The sequence below is a fragment of the Acanthochromis polyacanthus genome, chromosome 3 (genome assembly GCF_021347895.1).
Source record: "Acanthochromis polyacanthus isolate Apoly-LR-REF ecotype Palm Island chromosome 3, KAUST_Apoly_ChrSc, whole genome shotgun sequence".
Taxonomy (NCBI): Eukaryota; Metazoa; Chordata; class Actinopteri; family Pomacentridae; genus Acanthochromis; species Acanthochromis polyacanthus.
Window position 1 is genome coordinate 42,533,402 of NC_067115.1, and position 19,541 is coordinate 42,552,942.

At 39.6% G+C, this 19,541-nt stretch overlaps 1 protein-coding gene across 1 annotated transcript in view; it reads left to right on the top strand.

The window, feature by feature from the left end:
* The window catches only part of akt3b (v-akt murine thymoma viral oncogene homolog 3b), a 49,430-nt gene that overhangs the window by 17,922 nt on the left and 11,967 nt on the right, over nucleotides 1-19,541 (top strand). Inside the window, exons 3-11 of the mRNA XM_022219606.2 lie at nucleotides 6,845-6,970; nucleotides 7,059-7,170; nucleotides 9,570-9,714; nucleotides 12,406-12,537; nucleotides 12,877-12,942; nucleotides 13,126-13,194; nucleotides 16,852-16,974; nucleotides 17,083-17,211; nucleotides 17,841-18,055. Of these exons, the coding sequence (XP_022075298.1) occupies nucleotides 6,845-6,970; nucleotides 7,059-7,170; nucleotides 9,570-9,714; nucleotides 12,406-12,537; nucleotides 12,877-12,942; nucleotides 13,126-13,194; nucleotides 16,852-16,974; nucleotides 17,083-17,211; nucleotides 17,841-18,055 (1,117 nt within the window). The remainder of the gene's footprint in view (nucleotides 1-6,844; nucleotides 6,971-7,058; nucleotides 7,171-9,569; nucleotides 9,715-12,405; nucleotides 12,538-12,876; nucleotides 12,943-13,125; nucleotides 13,195-16,851; nucleotides 16,975-17,082; nucleotides 17,212-17,840; nucleotides 18,056-19,541) is intronic.

A 19,541-nucleotide genomic window follows, 5' to 3' on the forward strand; every position in this document is an offset into this window, starting at 1 on the left:
TGCGCCGGAGGCACGAAGCAACTCGGGGGGGGTCCGGGGGCATTTTGAAAATCAAGATGCAAAATGGGGCATTCTGGCACAATTTGGAGCACATTTTGTATTTGTAGCCATTTCCAAAAACTAAATTAAATAAAATTTTCATGTTTCTTTTCTAAAAATTAGTGATAGGGAGAAAATATGACAAATATAAACCCACTTGTCCTTGCGATCAAAACATGTCAACTCGTCCAGTCTATTATATTCTGGTCAGATTTCCACAAGCCATTCCAAAATGCCTCATCAGTCCTTATTACAAATTTGAAAAATGACAAAGGACTTGAATCTGGAATCAAGTGGTGACTTTTACTTTTTTTCTAAAAACAACTACATGTTAGGTACCAAATTCCCACTTCATTTTCATTTATAATAAAAAGGTTATGTCAAGACCTTCATTTTACTTAATGTGAAAGAAAACTTCAACTCTGGGTTAACAACTGGTTTTCTGAAGGAGTTAGTTCTATTTTCAAAACTGTTACCTTTTTGAACACAGAACTAGAATTTGAACTCAGAATTTGTTTTGCCATTGAATGATATAATTTCGGGCACTCTATAAATCATTTTATCAAAATAAACTAGGAACTTTATATTCCGTTAAAATCACTTGTCTCGTTCGTGAGAACGGGTTTTGTTGGCCTAAATGTGGAGCCATTTTTGCAGTCACTGTCAATTCGTATCGCTGCAGACAACAAAACGGTAAGCAAACTCAGTAAAGGAAGCGAGATCGATGCCTGCACTGCGTTGTTCACTTTATTTTGATGACATGCGATAGTTTTGATACTTAATTTGACATATGTCTGTGATACACACCTGCTTTTAGCCCCGAAAAACGAAACGATGGAGCGCTGCCGCTTCTTGTCCGCCATGCTCGTTGTTCGCCAATCGGAACGACCGACATTTGACACACGAACTCGCGGGATGCCATACGAGAACTGAGTGTTACCGACCAACAGGGATGTGCCTGCTGTCTTCACCCACGGCGAGAAAAGGCTGCCATTCTGTTGATTTCAGCGGCGAATATACCGGACTTATGTGTCAATGCTTTCTAATATTTAGCATTACTTTTTTTTTTTTTTGGTGCGGACCAGTGAGGCGGCAGTGTTGGCAAAATTTTAATGAGGCGATAGCCTATTCCAGCGAGGCGGGCTGCCTCGTCGTTTACAGCCATGGCCATAAGTTTGGACACAAGTACCATGACGCTTGTGAATCTTAGAAAATACCACAAAAATGTCACAATACAGTACACAACTCCTGAGAACTATATTAAGTTTCATATTTAAAAAAACATCAAAAGAGTTTGGTGTCATTTTGTTATTCTTACCAAATTCGGTTGTGAAAGTACTGCATTTTTTTGTTATTTTCTTCTAATATTATGTTTTGGGAACAAAGTTGTTCCAATTGTTGGAATTTATTGATAACATTATATCCCTTGTTGATTTGTTGACTAATTAAACTGGTGCTGTCAAAAAATATTAGTTATGTTCTGTAATAGACATCAAAACAGACATAGTAAGTCATGCTGTGTCCAAACTTATGGCCATGGCTGTATATAGGAGAGGAAACACTGGTTTACCGCTGTCCTTCAGGTTTTCATGATGCATTGGACGGTTCTTGACCTGATTTTAGTAGTTTCAAAAATCTGGAGCCCATAGCGGTCATACGGGCAGGAGGGATGTTGAGGTTGAAGGAGGAAGATGATCTGAGAGTCCAGCTGAGTATGTTAATGTGGAGGAGATCAGTGAGGTGTGGAGGGGTGAGGTTATGAACCATTTCAATCAACAGACAAATAACTCATCATTTTAGTTTGGATAAAGGACTAATGGTGTCAGCAGAAGGTGATTTGATGTCACATTTTTACCTTTTAAATGTCAGGATCTGCTTTTTTTCCCTGTTTTTATGTCATTGTAAGCTGAACATTGGGTTTTTTTTAACGGTCATCATGGCTACTCTTTACTATTTTATGACACATTATATGTATATATACATTTCTGATAAACGTGCTAATGAAAAATATTGTTAGTTAAAGAGATAATCCCACAGCTAACATGCAGTTCAGGTGGTTTAGTGACATTGGTAACCTCCAAGCTTTCCTAATTGTGTGAACAGCCACACTCTGCTGCTGTTTACTTTCTCCTTTTCCACTGCCCAGCAGCTGTTAAGTGGAGCTGTTGTAAGAGGCGCTTTTCTCACTGACAGCAATGTCTGATGATTTCTGTCTCTGTGCTGAAGGCTTTATCATTCTCATCACACTGTTGTTCTGAAGCCTTGTGAGTCATCACATGTGTGAGAATAATTTCATCAGAGTTTGATTTGTTGGTTGGATGCTGAAGCAGTTCAGTCATTGATCTCTGATACAGACACACTTTGGTTCCGGCATCTTGTGCCTTGTTAGCCCTGGTGCTAATAGGAGTCTGTAAGATGTCATCATCTCTCCAGGGCACATCTATGTACTCCCAACATTTGTTGTAATTATGCCACAAATTGATGAGTCGGAGCAGCAGGTAATCAACACTTCGTGGCTGCTGAATCAGAATAGGGACTATGTTTATACAGTATTCCTCATCAGAAGATTTCTTCTCCAGATAGATGTGATGTAGATGTTTGAATTAGTTTGTTTCCTAAGGTTTGGGGTGAAGCTTAAATTAGAGAAAGAAGAATGCTGGTAGTAATTAAAAATAAAGCACAGAGGGATGCTATAAAGTTTCCATATGTAGTGTCAGATTTATCATTGGCTACATTTATTTTTTTCACAGCATACAGCAGAACACCAGAATGAACCAGGTTCAAGTGGTGACTCATCCACTACAGCAGGTGTGACTAATGCTTTTTTATTCGTGTTCCAGTTGGAGCAGGGAACACTGTTTACAGGTTCTGGGACCCTCTAAGGGATATTGTCTTATACATTTCTTGTATTAAAGATATTTTAAATGCTTTAAAAGACATTGTGGAATTCACTTGAAATTCTTGAATAGCTTTCCATATTTTCCAGCAAGAACTGGTTTGTTGATTTGCAGGTGGAAAGATTATATGTTAAAACTCTAATAAATGTGGGTCAAAAACAATGTTGGTCGACTCAAATCTTACATCCTCTTCAACCAGTTGGATGGTGTTGGAGAATAAAGAAATTTGCCTGTTATTTGCAGATGAAAACAGGTGCTCAGTGCACTCTACCTGCTGGACTTACACCTAAATGAAATGTAAGCAAACACAAAAAGCTAGTATTTGCAGCACATTCAATCATCGAAACCTGGTTATCTTATACCGAAACTAGGAAAGCACTCAGAGTCAGTGTGTAAGCTTCGTCAAAATCTCTGGTGGCCCGTACAGGAAAATACGGGCCACCAACTCCTCCCAAATCTAAATTTCTGGTAGCCCGTACAAAAAACTAGTGGCCCGTACTTCGCGTTGTTTACATAAAATAAAAAAATAAATATAACTTCTCAGGAAGTCAGTTTTATTTAATGAGCTCTTCTCTTACAACCGGCTTACCATTAGAATCAAAGTAATCAGTCTTTCATTACAAAAAACATCAGTCTCTATTCATCTTTACAATCACAACTTAGTTGAACTAGACGTCCATCTACATCAACTCATCAACATCTTCAAATTGTGCCAGTCTCTTGAGGCCAGCAACTGCTAAACCTCCTCACGGACCCCGCTGAATCTCAAACCTGCGCACAGTGTTGCCAACTCCTCAGTAAGGAAAGTTGCTAGAAGTCGCTAAATGACATCATCGCCTAATTTGCATATTTCCCAGTTTGCATGTAATTGTAATCAACGTTGTAGGAGAGAGGAATAACGTTGTGGAAGAGACCAAAAAGTGAGTATGAAACACCCAAAATATGTTTTTGAACTAGAGGCTAAATGCTGTGGTTTATTTTAGTATGACAGTGAAAAAACATTTTCATTTATATCCCGCTCCGTAAGTCTGTATGGGATCTGTAGTGACTTTGCGCATGCGCGATTCATCTGCCGTCTGGCCACGGAGTGATGTGTCCTCTAATCCAGGGCTCCAGACTAACTTTTTTTCCTAGGAGCACAGTGGCCCCTAACTTAAAATTTTAGGAGCGCAACCAGAAAATTTAGGGGCGCACACCAAAATCGACTTGCAAAGTAGATATTCACATTTCCTCTCATTTTCACTGTATTACTGATAAATACTTGCATAGTAAATGTGGAAACTATGTTTTCAATTAACATTTCACTGTGCAGCACTTGACAAAACATAACAAGAGAAGCACTCAGAAAGTGCAGTACTCTGCCAAGGCTGCTCAGTTGATGTATAATTTCCGACGGATGAAATCTCTAATAAAAAAGACCTTGTGCTGAGTACAGGCATGTTGTATGCATGTGCACGTTATGTATTTATACCAAATCGCCTGTAAATTACTCTTATAAATGTCGGTTGATCAGTTCATCAATTTTAGCAAGACTTTGGCTGTGTCCGAAATGGCATACTAACGTACTACTCATACTAAGTGTGACGTCAAAATAAGTATGTAGTGTGTTCACATTAGATAGTATGAAAAGACTGAGTACGCGAGAAATACCTGGATGTATACTATTTACGGAAATTTTTTAAGTACCACACTAGTCATACTCAACCGCCCCATAATGCTTTGCGAGCTACCCACCGAAATGGAAGCCTCCGTGGGATCTGTGGCCGGACCGGGGCGATTTTTATTTTATTTTATGTGGTTAAGTAGTCATCCTAATCACCCCACAGATTTGAGAAATAGGTGTTTTCTGACCAACGTTTTAAATTTGTCAGACGCCTCACAACGTGCTACTGAATGCTAGCAGCGAGTTGCAGCAGCTCGCTTTGCATACAGAACAAGTAGCAGCTACCTCCAGTAACCTGCAGCTACAATTGAAACGATTCGCATAATCTGGCTAATAACTGCATAGGAGTGCCGGCTTGAAATTGCCACATTAATTATGCGACTGTTAGCGTAAAATCGACCTGAAGCTGGCATTCAGCTGAGATATTTGATAGCCGTACTTCCGATTTTTGTCGTCGGAGGTTTGAAATGCATTATGGGAAACGTAGTAGTATACTACAGTGTGAACGGTCGGCATTCTAATCATACTTATAGTACGTAGTATACAGTATATACTCATTGAGTATGTAGTATGTAGTACGTTAGTATGCCATTTCGGACACAGCATTTGTTTTGCTATTGCTAAAATAACCGTTCCTTTTAGGCTTTTATTTTGAAGGCGTATTTTTAATGCTACGGGCTTTTATTTTGTGACCATTCCAGCAGCACAGGAAGTGTTTCTCTAAGGAGAGGTTTCTTGACATGATGAAGATGCTGCTGAAAAGTCCGAAAATTCACGTAAAGACGAAAAAACAGTTCCACGCTGTTGCTGTCTAGCAAAGGATGTGTCTAAACTTAGAAGCAGCTGGAATGGAGACAAGAAAGGAGCGTTCAGGCTTATTTTGTTTTCAAAATAAGGCTGAACGTAAAGGAAGGCTTTGTGAAACACCAGGAACTTCGCCATTATTCGCCCCCCGCTCTCACTCTCGCTTGCCTCCTTCTTCTTTGGTGTTCGTCTCCTTTCTTCTTCTTTTGGAGTTAATGTCAGTTGGTAAACCAGCTCATTTGCGCATTACTGGGCTGAAGTGTGGAGCAGAAGTTTGTCAGCAACAAAAAATGCTCAATAGTAATTTTAAAATAAGGCTTGTCGCCCGGGCGATGAGAAATCTATAAATTGTATCTGTTTATCGCCCGGGCATCGTTCTGGTCGCTTCGGGCGACTTGGCGACCCCGAACCTTACACACTGCACTCAGAGAGTGCGGTGCTTAGCCAAGGTTGTTCATTCCCCCATATGGCATTGTCACACTTCTTTTTTTTTTTTTTTTTATAAATGCAGCATCTGTTTGTTAGTTATTGATAATCAGAAATCACGGCAATATAGATTGTGGCCATTTAATATAGATGTACCCACAAACAAAATGACCTTGCACTGAGCACAGGTGTGTGTTATGCATGTGTATGTTATGTACGGATACCGAATCATGTGACCTAAATATGTAGCGGGCGGTGGGAATTGATGGGACTCAGAAACACCCCCACAACTTAATCAACTGTTCCTTGTATGTTTTCCGATGGATAAATCTGCAGTGGTGGATTTGTCGTAGGATCACAATCATGTGGTCGTCAGCAGGCAGCTGATGTAGTGTTCACTTGTTGTCATGGTTACAGTGCTGCCGTGCTGCTGTCCGTCAAAGGATTTCTAAGGACAGGGCTATATCAACTAATGAGACCAGTTAGCCTACTGTTTTATGATAATGTCATCCATGTGATAGTGCATTTATATGTTCTTAGTTGTGTTGTTTCTTTGAATATCGATTCAAATGTGTTACAAATGGTGCTCTTCTGGAATAATAGCCAAAGTGGATCATAACACAAGAGAAGGTTAAAAAAAAGAAAAAAGAAAAAATCACATCTGATGTTGTATTGGGATTTGTCTTTATAAATACAAAAAATATTATGTTTACTTCTTTAAGCAACCATTGCTCGAGCTTCTGTTGATTTAAAATGGCATCAGTTGGACAGACATGTAATTTACTGATGACTATCAGAAGAAAAAGCCCTCATAACAAACAGAAATACAATAAGACTGGTTAAACATGTGAAATTAAACGATATTTTCAGTCTCGGGCAAATATCAGTGTACAATACAACACTCAGACACATTCACACTCACAGACTCAGTGTTTCTATAGAACAGCAGAATTAAATGATTTGGCACAAAGCAGGGTGTAACTTGTTGGTGTTATTTTTTTTTTTATTTCTACAGGCGAGTATATCAAGAATTGGCGACCGCGCTACTTTCTGCTAAAGACAGATGGCTCTTTCATTGGCTACAAGGACAAACCGCAGGACTCTGACCTGGCCTACCCGCTCAACAACTTCTCTGTAGCAAGTAAGGCGCAAGCAGATCATCACACGTTTCAGACTCAACCAGCAATTATGTGTGTGTGACACAACACATCACTGTGTGCCACTTTCAGAATGTCAACTGATGAAGACGGAACGACCCAAGCCGAACACCTTCATCATCCGCTGTCTGCAGTGGACCACCGTCATCGAGAGGACTTTTCATGTCGACACTCCTGATGAGAGGTGAGCCTTCATCTTCCTCCTCAGCAGTTTTCCTTGCCGGTTGCCAGTTCGATCCTCGGCCAGTCGTGTCAATTGTGTCCCTGAGCAAGGGTCGTGGTTAGCCTCACGGGCAGCTTCCGCCACCAGTGTGTGAATGTGTGTGTGTGAATTGGTGCATAAAAAAAACAAAAAACAAAAACAATGGATGAAGACTTGACCATATCGAGCTTGTTGGGCAGAAAGTTTTCTTTTACAATATTTCCCCATGTCAGCTTGGATAAAAGCATGGTTGTGTGTAAGTTGTGCAGCAAAGAGTTTTCTTATCACAGCATCACTTCAAGCTGATTGCATCACCTCAGTGCACAATATGTTGCTGTCAGTACCAGAGCAAATGTTAGCTACGACAGTCCTGCTAGCGGCTAACGGTGTAGCCATCCCATAATAGACCACTTTAGAAGACACTGAAAATGCTTTAGTTTACAAAAGTTGTAAAATGTCGAATAAAATCGCTATAATTGCATTTTCAGTTTGCAGTAATCTGTGAATGTAGCAGACAGATGAAAAATGCAGATAAATAGAATTGAAACAAACATTTTGTGGTTTAAGTTATTACACTGCCGAAGAGGTGGAGCCTCGGCAGAGTAATAAGTTAAACAATAAAAAGGTCTGTCTTTTAATAACTTAATTATTAGAAACTATAGTTTATAAAACTTTAGTTTATGAAAAAATTATTTTGTTTTAAATAAAAATTTACATTCCTAAAAAAAAGAAACATCAAAGGGACACCATTTATCAGACCCAGAAACTATGAAAACAGAATGAATCTGTGGATTTTCAACTTTTTGAAGGTCATTGAACTACTTATGTTTGTTATTTGCCATACAGTGAAAAAACCAAACTAAATCCAGGCTTTAAATCTTCCAAACCACTTTTTTCTATATGTAATTACTGTGTCAAATATTGCTATTTGAAATGCGATTAATTAATTATAAAGCCTGTAATTAATTAGATTACGTTTTCTTAATCATGTCCCACCACTAGTAAAAACACATGCTTTGTTTACATATAAAAACAGGTCCATTCATATACAGTTTTCAGTCACAATTATACAAAATTGCTGAATTGTTACAACCTCAGTGCCAATATTTTCCAGTTGGTCAGAACTACTTGGCTGTATGTGGTTGAAGAGGGGGCAATTCCACTGTTCAAATCATTCTGAAACAATTGTCAAATTGTTATTTATGTTGTGTACAGTGACCAGACTTTAGTTAGACTTTGCAAACAGCAGCTTGCGTATCGCAGCTCAACAACCAACATGGCTTAACATGTAAAATCAGTTCTGTTTACCGAAATCATATGAGTATGTGCAGTTGCACACTGGTTTGGTTTTGGTGTTACTATTTCAATATAAAATAACCAAATGATTAAATATGTTGAAAATACTGGCTTTTTATGTTTGTTTATAATTCAATTAGGCTAATAAAGGTAGCAGGAAGAGTGCACTCGGGGAATTGCAGCCTATTTGGCTCATCTGGAGAAAGTATGCAGATTTTCTTTTTCAGTTTATTGCTTGAAAAATGTGCAAAGGTTCTGTCAAAGATTTTATTTTATGAGGAAAAATGAAATGTGGGAATCAACTCACTATCAACAAACACCAAATATTAAATGTGTGGTTGGGTTGTACACAAAACAATGGTTTAGTGTTAAATTCTCCTCAGTGGACACAGCAAGAGTCAGTCAACACAGTGAGAAGAAAGACAGGAAACAGGGGTGTGGGACTGAGGCTGGATGCCAGGTTATGAAGGGTTTTGTTCCAAAACACAATATAATGTATACACTATGTCTTGTTACCTGATGCTCAAACATCCGGCAAAGTGTTACTTGTAAATGACCATTAGCTGCAGTCAGCAGTTGGTCGGTGGGTTGTCAGGAGGGTGGATCTCTTTTGCTGGACTGAACAGTTTGTATATCTCACATCTCATTAACAGACAGTTGGTTTTGTGTAATGTAGTTCAGAAACTTGAGGGTTACATGGACTTTTGTTTTCAGTGTACATTTCCAAATACTTATCTCTTGTTTCATTCATCCTCTTCATGATGTAAGACGGGGAGAGTTGCCATGTGTAGATGAATAAAAAGAAGCAGAAAAAAACATCTGCAACCAAAGTCTGACAGTTTGTAAAAACTGTTGACTTTGTGCCATCTGAAGGAATAAAACCAAGTGAGCCAGCAAGAGATCAATATGTGTGACTTCTACTTTTTCAACCAGTAGTCTCTCTTAGAAATATGGAAAAACAGCTATTTAAACTTCTGAAAGGATTTATGGTTGGTCTAAAACTGAAGCCACAGTTGCAAGAAACAGACCAAAATTAAAGAAGAAAATGTCGTGCTGGAATTCTAAACTGGTGGTGTTTGCCGTAGGGACGAATGGGCTGAGGCCATCCAGATGGTAGCAGAGTCCCTGGCAAAGCAGGAGGAGGAGGGCATCCTGTGCAGCCCTACCTCCCAGATCGAGAACGTCAATGAGGAGGAGATGGATACCTCCATCAGCCACTACAAACGAAAGGTACGCAACAACTTATCATTAAAAAAGGCTTTTGTTATGCATAAACAGCCACTTGGCCCTGGATTTTTTTGCTCCTCTCACATTTTTACTCACTGTGAGCTCTTTTTTTAACTACAGTGTGACCCAAAAGTTTGGAAACAAAGTTTAACTGCAGTGTCTATTTCAGTTGGGGGTGCATGAATTCACTCTTATTTTACCCGTTTTTGTTATAGCATAATAAAATAACTTAAAAGCATAGTATTTGCTGAGTGCAATAACTCAAAAAAATTAATAGAACCATAAGGTCCAGGTATGCTGGAGCATAACTTCAAAATGCAGGCCATCAGTGTCAGATTTCAAAACTCTTGATGGTAAAGTATCTGACAGCTTTAATTTTTTTAAACATCCAAAAGTACAATGAGGCAACATTTACTGGCCAGTTTGAGGAACCTTCATAAGCATGAATGAAGGTACATTCCAGAAGATACCAGTGTAACCAGGTGGTGGAAACGTTCACGTCTTTGTATAAGAAACAAACATGAACATGTCGAAATATGTTTGTTTTACACTAATCTGTTACTCTTCTGAATATATCTGTGGTACTGATTTATTGAAATAACATTATATTATTTGGATTATAGACTTTTCATTTGTTTCCAAACTTTTGGATCATTCTGTACATCTTAAAGCTCTGCGGCTCTATGGAACCACCCTGAACAGGTCACCATTCTATCACAGGCTACATATAGAGACAAACAATCACACTCACATTCACACCTATGGACAGTTTAAAGTTCTAGAACCAAATGTGTTATGTACACTCTACCAGTCAAAAGTTTAGACACACCTTCTCATTTAAGAGTTTTTCTTTATTTTCACGACTATTTACAAGGTAGATTGTAACTGAAGGCATCAGAACTATGGATGAACACATATAGAATTATTTAGTAAACAAAAAAGTGTGAAATACGTCAAAACATGTTTTATATTTTAAATTCTTCAAAACAGCCCCTCTTTGTTTTGATTACAGCTTTACACACTCTTGGCCTTCTCTGGATGAGCTTCATGAGGTAGAACCTGAAATGGTTTTCAAACAGTCTTGAAGGCGTTCCCAGAGATGCTGAGCACTTGTTGGCCCTTTTTTACCTTCACTTTGCCGTCCATCTCATCCCAAACCTTCTGGACTGGGTTTGAGTCAGGTGACTGTGGAGTCCAGGTCATCTGACATAAGCAGCACTCCATCACTCTCCTTCTTGGTCACATAGCCCTTCTACAGTCTGTAGGTGTGTTTGGGGTCACTGACCTGTTGAAAGTAAATGATGGTCCAACTAAACACAAACCAGATGGGATGGGATGTCGCTGCAGGATGCTGTGGTAGCCATGCTGGATCAGTGTGCCTTCAGTTTGGAATAAATCCCCAGCAGTGTCATCTGCAAAGCACCTCCACACCATCACACCTCCTCCTCCATGCTTCACAGTGGGAACCATTCATGTAGAGACCATCTGTTCACCTTTTCTGGTCTCACAAAGACACGGCAGGTGGAACCAAAGATCTCAAATTTGGACTCATCAGCACAGATTTCCACTGGTCTAATGTCCATTCCTTGTGTTTCTTGACCCAAACATCTCTTCTGCTTGTTGCTTTTCTTTGCAGTGGTTTCTTAGCAGCTGTTTGACCATAAAGGCCTGATTGGTCAGTCTCCTCTGAACAGTTGATGTAGAGATGTGTCTGCTACTAGAACTCTGTGTGGCATTTATCTGGGCTCTGAGCTGAGCTGCTGTTAACTAACCATTTCTGAGGCTGGTGACTTGGATGAACTTGTCCTCAGCAGCAGAGGAGACTCTTGGTCTTCCTTTCCTGGAGCGGTCTTCATGTGAGCCAGATTGTAGGTTCCTAAGGTACTTCCTAGATAGTTCCTGGTAGGTTCCTCTGTAGTTTCTAGATGTTTCCTGGGTAGTTTCTAGACGGTTCTTTGTAAGTTCCTGGGTAGTTCCTAGATGGTTCTTCAAAGGTTCCTGGGTAGTTTCTACAGGGTTCCTTGAGGATTCATTCAAAGTTCTTGAAATTTTCCAGACTGACTGACCTTCAGTTGTTAAAGTAATGATGGACTGTCATTTCTCTTTATGTAGCTGATTGGTTCTTGCCATAAAATGAATTCTATCAGTTGTCAAAAAGGGCTGTCAACTGTATACCCACCTGACTTTTGCACAACTGATGGTCCCAACTTGATTAAGGAGGCAAGAAATTCCACAAATGAGCCCTGAAAAGACACGCCTGTGAAGTGAAAACCATTTCAGGTTCTACCTCATGAAGCTCATGGAAAGAAGGCCAAGTGTGTAAAGCTGTCATCAAACCAAAGGGTGACTATTTTGAGGAATCTAAAATATGAAAAATATTTAGTTATTTCACAGTTGTTTGTTTGCTACATGATTACATGTGTTCAGTCATAGATTTGATGCCTTCAGTATGTATCTACAGTGTAGAAGGTAGTAAAAAATAAAGAAAAACACTGAATGAGGAGGTGGGTCTAAATTTTGACTGGTAGAGTATGTTTAACAGTAGCTTTACTATTAGCTTAAGAGCACTGAGGATCCAGTTGATCTGGGTGTACTCATAAATCACTCCTGTCTTACTTAGAAGTTTATTGAATGTTGGAGAACCAGGTGAGACAAAATGTTTCCTTCATGCTCCTCACCTGTATTTCTCTGCAGACAATGAATGACTTTGACTATCTGAAGCTTCTGGGCAAAGGCACTTTTGGAAAAGTCATTCTGGTGAGGGAGAAGGCGAGCGGCACCTACTACGCCATGAAGATCCTCAAGAAAGAAGTCATTATAGCCAAGGTCCTCTTCCTGATTATCAGCTTTTATTTGCAGCTTTCTTGTTGACTTGGAAGTAGCACAAGCAATAAGCAGATTTTATTTTTGTTGCCAGCTTTTTATAAGGTCTGCGATTACTCTATGTGTGACCATGCTTTGTCTTTGCTCTCTAATATCTGGCACATTGTAAGTGATGAGGAATATTCATATTGAGAGAACCTTTTCGATATTTTATTTCTGCCTTTAGGCCGGATTTTCAGAAATCTTCCTTCTATTCGGTGTACATCTGTAATCTTTTACCAGATAAACTCATTTTGTCTCTTGTCTAATCACTCTGCTTCCTCTTTAATCTTTTGATCACAGGATGAAGTGGCTCACACACTCACAGAAAGTAGGGTATTAAAAAACACTCGGCATCCATTCCTAACTGTAAGTATGACTGTGTGGAATGCATAAAACATTACACATAGATGTTCATGTGCCGACGTGAGTTCCATGTTTTCATTAATACTAAGAAGCAGAAGTTGAAGATAACAACCACAAAGCTTCTGTCTTGTGTTAAAAATGAATCACTGCCCAATATTTCAAAAATCTTTCTATATTGTGTTGCAGTCTCTGAAGTACTCGTTCCAGACCAAGGATCGGCTGTGCTTTGTAATGGAGTACGTCAACGGAGGAGAGGTAAGAGGTCACTTGAATGCTTTTTAAAGCATGTTTTGATGCTGATAAGTGTTCTTTTTCCGCCATGCAAGTTATTTCAAGAATTATTGCAGAATGATGACTAACAAGAGGGTGTGATTCAAAGAGCAGTCACTCCTCTCGTTGTGTTTTTAGTCTCATGCTGGACTGGGTGTCTGCATCATTGTGTTTTAGGTTTATGACATCAGTTTATTGGTTTAAAGTCACCAACTGTTGTCAAGTTTGTAGAAACTGAGTAGAATGGAGAGGAGCATGAGCCTAATAAATCAGTTTATGAAAACACAAGCCCACTTGTTAGTATTTTCTTTCATCTGTGAAAAAAATTGCAACACTATTAACCATTTGGTAGAAGGTGTTGCGCCAAAAATGATGTACCCAGATTTAGAAATGAATGTCTGTTTAATGGTGTAGATACAATATGAGATGATGGGCCCTTTTTATAAGAGGAAGAACTATAAACTGAAAGACATACACACGTGGACAAAATTGTTGGTACCCCTCAGTTAAAGAAGGAAAAACCCACAATTCTCACTGAAATCACTTGAAACTCACAAAAGTAACAATAAATAAAAATTTATTGAAAATTAAATAATCAAAAACAGCCATCATTTTTGAATTGTTGATTAACATAATTATTTAAAAAAACAAACTAATGAAATAGGGCTGGACAAAAATGATGGTACCCATAACTTAATATTTTGTTGCACAACCTTTTGAGGCCATCACTGCAATTAAACGATTTCTGTATTTGTCAATGAGCGTTCTGCAGCTGTCAACAGGTATTTTGGCCCACTCCTCATGAGCAAACAGCTCCAGTTGTCTCAGGTTTGATGGGTGTCTTCTCCAAATGGCATGTTTCAGCTCCTTCCACATATGTTCAATGGGATTCAGATCTGGGCTCATAGAAGGCCACTTTAGAATAGTCCAACGCTTTTCTCTCAGCCATTCTTGGGTGTTTTTGGCTGTGTGTTTTGGATCGTTGTCCTGTTGGAAGACCCATGACCTGCGACTGAGACCAAGCTTTCTGACACGAGGCAGCACATTTCTCTCCAGAATGCCTTGATAGTCTTCAGATTTCATCGTACCTTGCACACTTTCAAGACACCCTGTGCCAGATGCAGCAAAGCAGCCCCAAAACATTACTGAGCCTCCTCCATGTTTCACCGTAGGGACAGTGTTCTTTTCTTCGTATGCTTGGTTTTTGAGTCAATGAACATAGAGTTGATGTGCCTTACCAAAAAGCTCCAGTTTGGTCTCATCTGTCCAAAAGACATTCTCCCAGAAGCTTTGTGGCTTGTCAACATGCATTTTTGCAAATTCCAGTCTGGCTTTTTTATGAGTTTTTTTCAGCAGTGGTGTCCTCCTTGGTCGTCTCCCATGAAGTCCACTTTGGCTCAAACAACGACGAATGGTGCGATCTGACACTGATGTACCTTGGCCTTGGAGTTCACCTTTAATTTCTTTGGAGGTTGCTCTGGGCTCTTTGGATACAATTCCAACGATCCGTCTCTTCAATTTGTCATCAATTTTCCTCTTGCGGCCACGTCCAGGGAGGTTGGCTACTGTCCCGTGGGTCTTGAACTTCTGAATAATATGAGCCACTGTTGTCACAGGAACTTCAAGCTGTTTAGAGATGGTCTTATAGCCTTTACCTTTAAGATGTTTGTCTATAATTTTTTTTCGGATGTCCTGGGACAATTCTCTCCTTCGCTTTCTGTTGTCCATGTTCAGTGTGGTACACACCTTTTCACCAAACAGCAGGGTGACTACTTGTCTCCCTTTAAATAGGCAGACTGACTGATTATGAGTTTGGAAACACCTGTGATGTCAATTAAATGACACACCTGAGTTAATCATGTCACTCTGGTCAAATAGTTTTCAATCTTTTATAGAGGTACCATCATTTTTGTCCAGGCCTGTTTCATTAGTTTGTTTTTTTAAATAATTATGTTAATCAACAATTCAAAAGTAATGGCTGTTTTTGATTATTTAATTTTCAATAAATTTTTATTTATTGTTACTTTTGTGAGTTTCAAGTGATTTCAGTGAGAATTGTGGGTTTTTCCTTCTTTAACTGAGGGGTACCAACAATTTTGTCCACGTGTGTAGAAACCTACAAATGTCCTTGGTGCATTTCATTTTTACGAATCTGACTATTTCTTAATGAAATGTTACTGTGAAATGAGAATGATTTGATTTGGAACCAAAAGAATTCTGATCAGGATATTCCTACTTGATACATATGACTTTAAACATTCACCTCAAACACGACAGTTTTTAGTCCCTGGGCCTGTACTTGGTAGACCTGTTCAGTTATTCATTCATGCTAAATAGAATAGTGATGTCCACATAGCCTCCAACAAACGTAGCAGTAGAATTGTAAGTAGTACCTTCTTAGAGTCATGGAAAATTTAACTAAAGGGTTCATTTGATTCATTTTACCACCAGTTGGTCGTAGTTCTTGGTAGGTGCTACTAAATAGCTCTGAGGGAGCTCTCTGCATCGGGAGCGTGGCTCGCCTGTGGCTGTCAGGGTGCTGTGCTGTGAGTTCTTGGTGGAGGTTTGGGGGTCACTCCCGCTCCTCCTCTCGGTGTCCTGTGTTGGAGCCCTGGTTGCCATGGGCGACCTGCTGCTCTCCGTGCAGACGGCTCCTTGGGTGCGTTTCCTCTTCTGGTTCATCTGTGCCCAGCCTTATATTATATTATATTTTAATATTCATTGCATTAATGTATGGTTGAGGGCGAGAGGGGGAGTGGGTCTGATTATAGTGTGACTGTGTTCTTGTGTTATATTTTTGGGTTTGGGAAGACGGGTTAGCGGGTGGAGTGGGATTGTTTTTAATCTGTGATGCACTTTGTGTTGCAACTCTGTTTGTATGAAAAGTGCTATATAAATAAAGTTTGATTTGATAAATCACGTGTTATTAGGAACCAATAAGTGTTTCTGTCCCTTTGTGGAGGCAATAGCTGTGGATTGAAGGTTTATGTTTACAGGTTGTTTGTCCCATTGCAGTGAACGTGATAACTCAGGGACTTATTGAACATATTCCTTCAAATTTGCCACAACTGTTTACGTGGACTCACAGTGAGGTGATCAGATTTTGGTGGTTACCAGAACTCATGACTTCATAAACTAATTATGGCAAATTGTCACACACATTTAGGAAATATAGCATAAAATGATAAAGAAAGCACATTTCATATCCTAGTCAAAGGTCCGTTTCACTGTGGCATCATAACACTTTCCTGGCCATCATTTGGTGCCATGAAAAAAGGAGAGATTGTGATCGTATTTCATATTTGTTGAGATGCTGAATTGGTGACACTAGTCTGGAAAGACATGGACAGTAACTGCAACCTGACTGTTTGGCACAACAGTACAACACTGAGGGGAGAATTGAAATGTCCTTTTTACAGTGAATCTGAAAAAGAAAATAACGTTTTCATTTATGAAGCCCCCCTTTGGAATTGCTTTCAAATTTGATTTGTCGTACACAACTATGTGTAATTTGATGCATCTTCTACACCAGGGCAGGGTTCGTTAGTAGAGATTTTGAGCTCAATAACTTGTTCTTACTGTGGATGAATCAACCTGAAACGCTGAGCATGTCTGAGGTGTAAGATTCTTTTTCCTCCACAGCTGTTTTTCCACTTGTCGAGAGAAAGAGTGTTCTCAGAGGACCGCACCCGTTTCTACGGCGCTGAGATCGTATCTGCTTTAGACTACCTACATTCTGCCAAGATCGTCTACCGTGACTTGAAGGTGAAGTACACCTGCTCTGGGTGAAGTTTGAGAAACGTCCAACATCAGACACCTGTGCTAAGTTTACATATTATCATGTTTTTTTTTTGTTCTTCTCTTCCCCATCAGCTGGAGAACCTCATGTTGGACAAAGATGGCCACATCAAGATCACCGACTTTGGCCTCTGCAAAGAAGGCATCACTGACACTGCCACAATGAAGACCTTCTGTGGAACACCGGAGTATCTGGCTCCTGAGGTCAGAGGTCACACCAAATACAAAAGAAGAGTATAGCATGTATAGTTTGTGCCAGGACTTGATAAACATTGCTGTGCTTATAAAGTATTCAAAAAGACAAAATAAGGCAAAGAAAGCTGTTTCTGTAAAACCAGACTCAGCCTTCATTCCTGTCTGGTTTTGTCCTGTATGATGAAATCAGCAAAGAAACTGTGTTTTGCATCAGTGTTTCTGTGTCACCAAGCAGTAACCACCAGATCCAATGTGGAAGTACCTTAAGAGGCAGTTCCTCTAATTCAGTGCTTTCTTTACAGCACAGTGGAATGTCAGTAGCTGATCTCACTTCTTCTAATAGAGAGCTTGGTTAAGAACTTGAAAATGACTTTCCCAAAGAGGATATGAAAGAGGATAGAATTGTTCAAAAAGATAAACAAGTTGCATTTTTCACTACATTTAATCATTCTGATAGTCGCCTCTTAGTTCTTAATCCACAGAATCACTAAATAGAAGTGTGATATTGTTTCATGAAGAGTTTATTCATAATATTTGGATACTGGGTGGATAAATACAGCTGTACAATGTTCTTAAGAGAGATTCTGATGGAAATACTTTGAACAATATAGTAAAATGCCTCTGTCATGAATGATCAGGTGCTGGAGGACAATGACTATGGACGGGCAGTGGACTGGTGGGGTTTGGGCGTGGTGACGTATGAGATGATGTGTGGCCGCCTGCCGTTCTACAACCAGGACCACGAGAAGCTGTTTGAGCTTATCCTCATGGAGGAGATCAAGTTTCCACGAACCCTTTCAGCCGATGCCAAGTCGCTGCTGTCAGGGCTGCTCATCAAGGACCCCAACAAACGGTACGCAGTCAAACACTCAAGACAGCAACATGCAGAGAAAGGAGCTGTTTTTAATGGGATAGCTGAATGAATGACATGTTGACACATTTTGTGATTTTTATTGTTTACAACACTTTTTTTTACCTTGTAAACTTTTTAACTCTACAGTTTAGGTCGGACTCGGTCAAACATGATGCGTCACAGAAACTCTGTTGTTGAAGATAAACCGTCAAATCCGAAACGAGAACGTGTTCATTTGATTGACAACTTTTTGATATTCAGTTAATCGTGTAAATCATTTTTCAAGAAAAAGTAGTCAAAATGTGTGGTTTTTGAAATGAGAATCTGCTTTTGTTTGTTTTCTATCACCACCTTTTCTTTTTTAAAACTTGGATTTTGAACTTTGGTTCAATTATGCAAGGCATTTGAAAGCATTCCACTGGATTGTGGAAACGTACAGGTTAAAGACTGAAGGATTAATTGAAAAAGTAATAAATTAAAAATAAATTGATTAATTGGTTTGAAAAACATGGTTAACTGCGGCCTGTGTCTCTGAACCTGATGTACCACTTGCTTTGTTAAGTAGAATTATGTGAGAAGTCATGGGCTCATTCCTACCTAAAACATGCTCAGAGCTGCCAGCAGTTCTGCAAAGTATTGGCTTGACCAAGTGGACATTGAGTGCAAATTCATAAGTTATTGCCTGGAAAGATAGATTCTCTCATGACCGCCATTCCATACAAGGCTCTGTAGTGTGACCGTTGTGGTGGCATATTGCAGTTCTGTTCAAATGCGTCTAAACATTTTCATCAGTCGCACTGATGCACCTGACATTTAGCACATCTGTCTGTCTGTGCCTCTGTGTCGCCCACCCAGATGGATTAAGTCTCACATTTTAAATGAGGAAAATCTGACCTGAGAAGACTCTATTTTACTCTTTTCAAGCTATTTTCTGGTCACACGTCTGTCTGAGGTGCTGTGCTGCACCAACTCAGTGGAGACTACTGTAGAAGAGTAGAAGCCTCATAGTATTCCCAAAGCATGTGAGACATTTAGGGACCATCAGTAAACTGTAGCATCTGTTGATAGTCTGCATATGAGACTCTTAAGTCACATCAGACCTGTAAACTGTAGAATCAGAAAACAACCTGTTACACTCTGCATCTAACCTTCATGAGTCTCTGTTTGCGCATCAGTCACACCACCACCAACCACCAGATGGAAGTTCTCAACCTGTGGGAAACACCGGGTGTGATGAAGTAGTCAACGTTAGGTATTGCAGTTATTGCAAAGAGTGCAGCAACAGAGTGACTAGGAACTGAGCTTTTCTTATTGGAGCATTGATGTTGTGAATTAAAATGTTATACTTGCCCTTTTCCATGACAGGTGCCTGGTTGGCAGATCATCCCATTTAGGGCAAGACATCAGCAAACTGAAGCAGCGAGAAGTCAGAAATGATAAAGGAAGACTTTACCACTGCTTATGATATAGCCAAAGCAGACCGGCT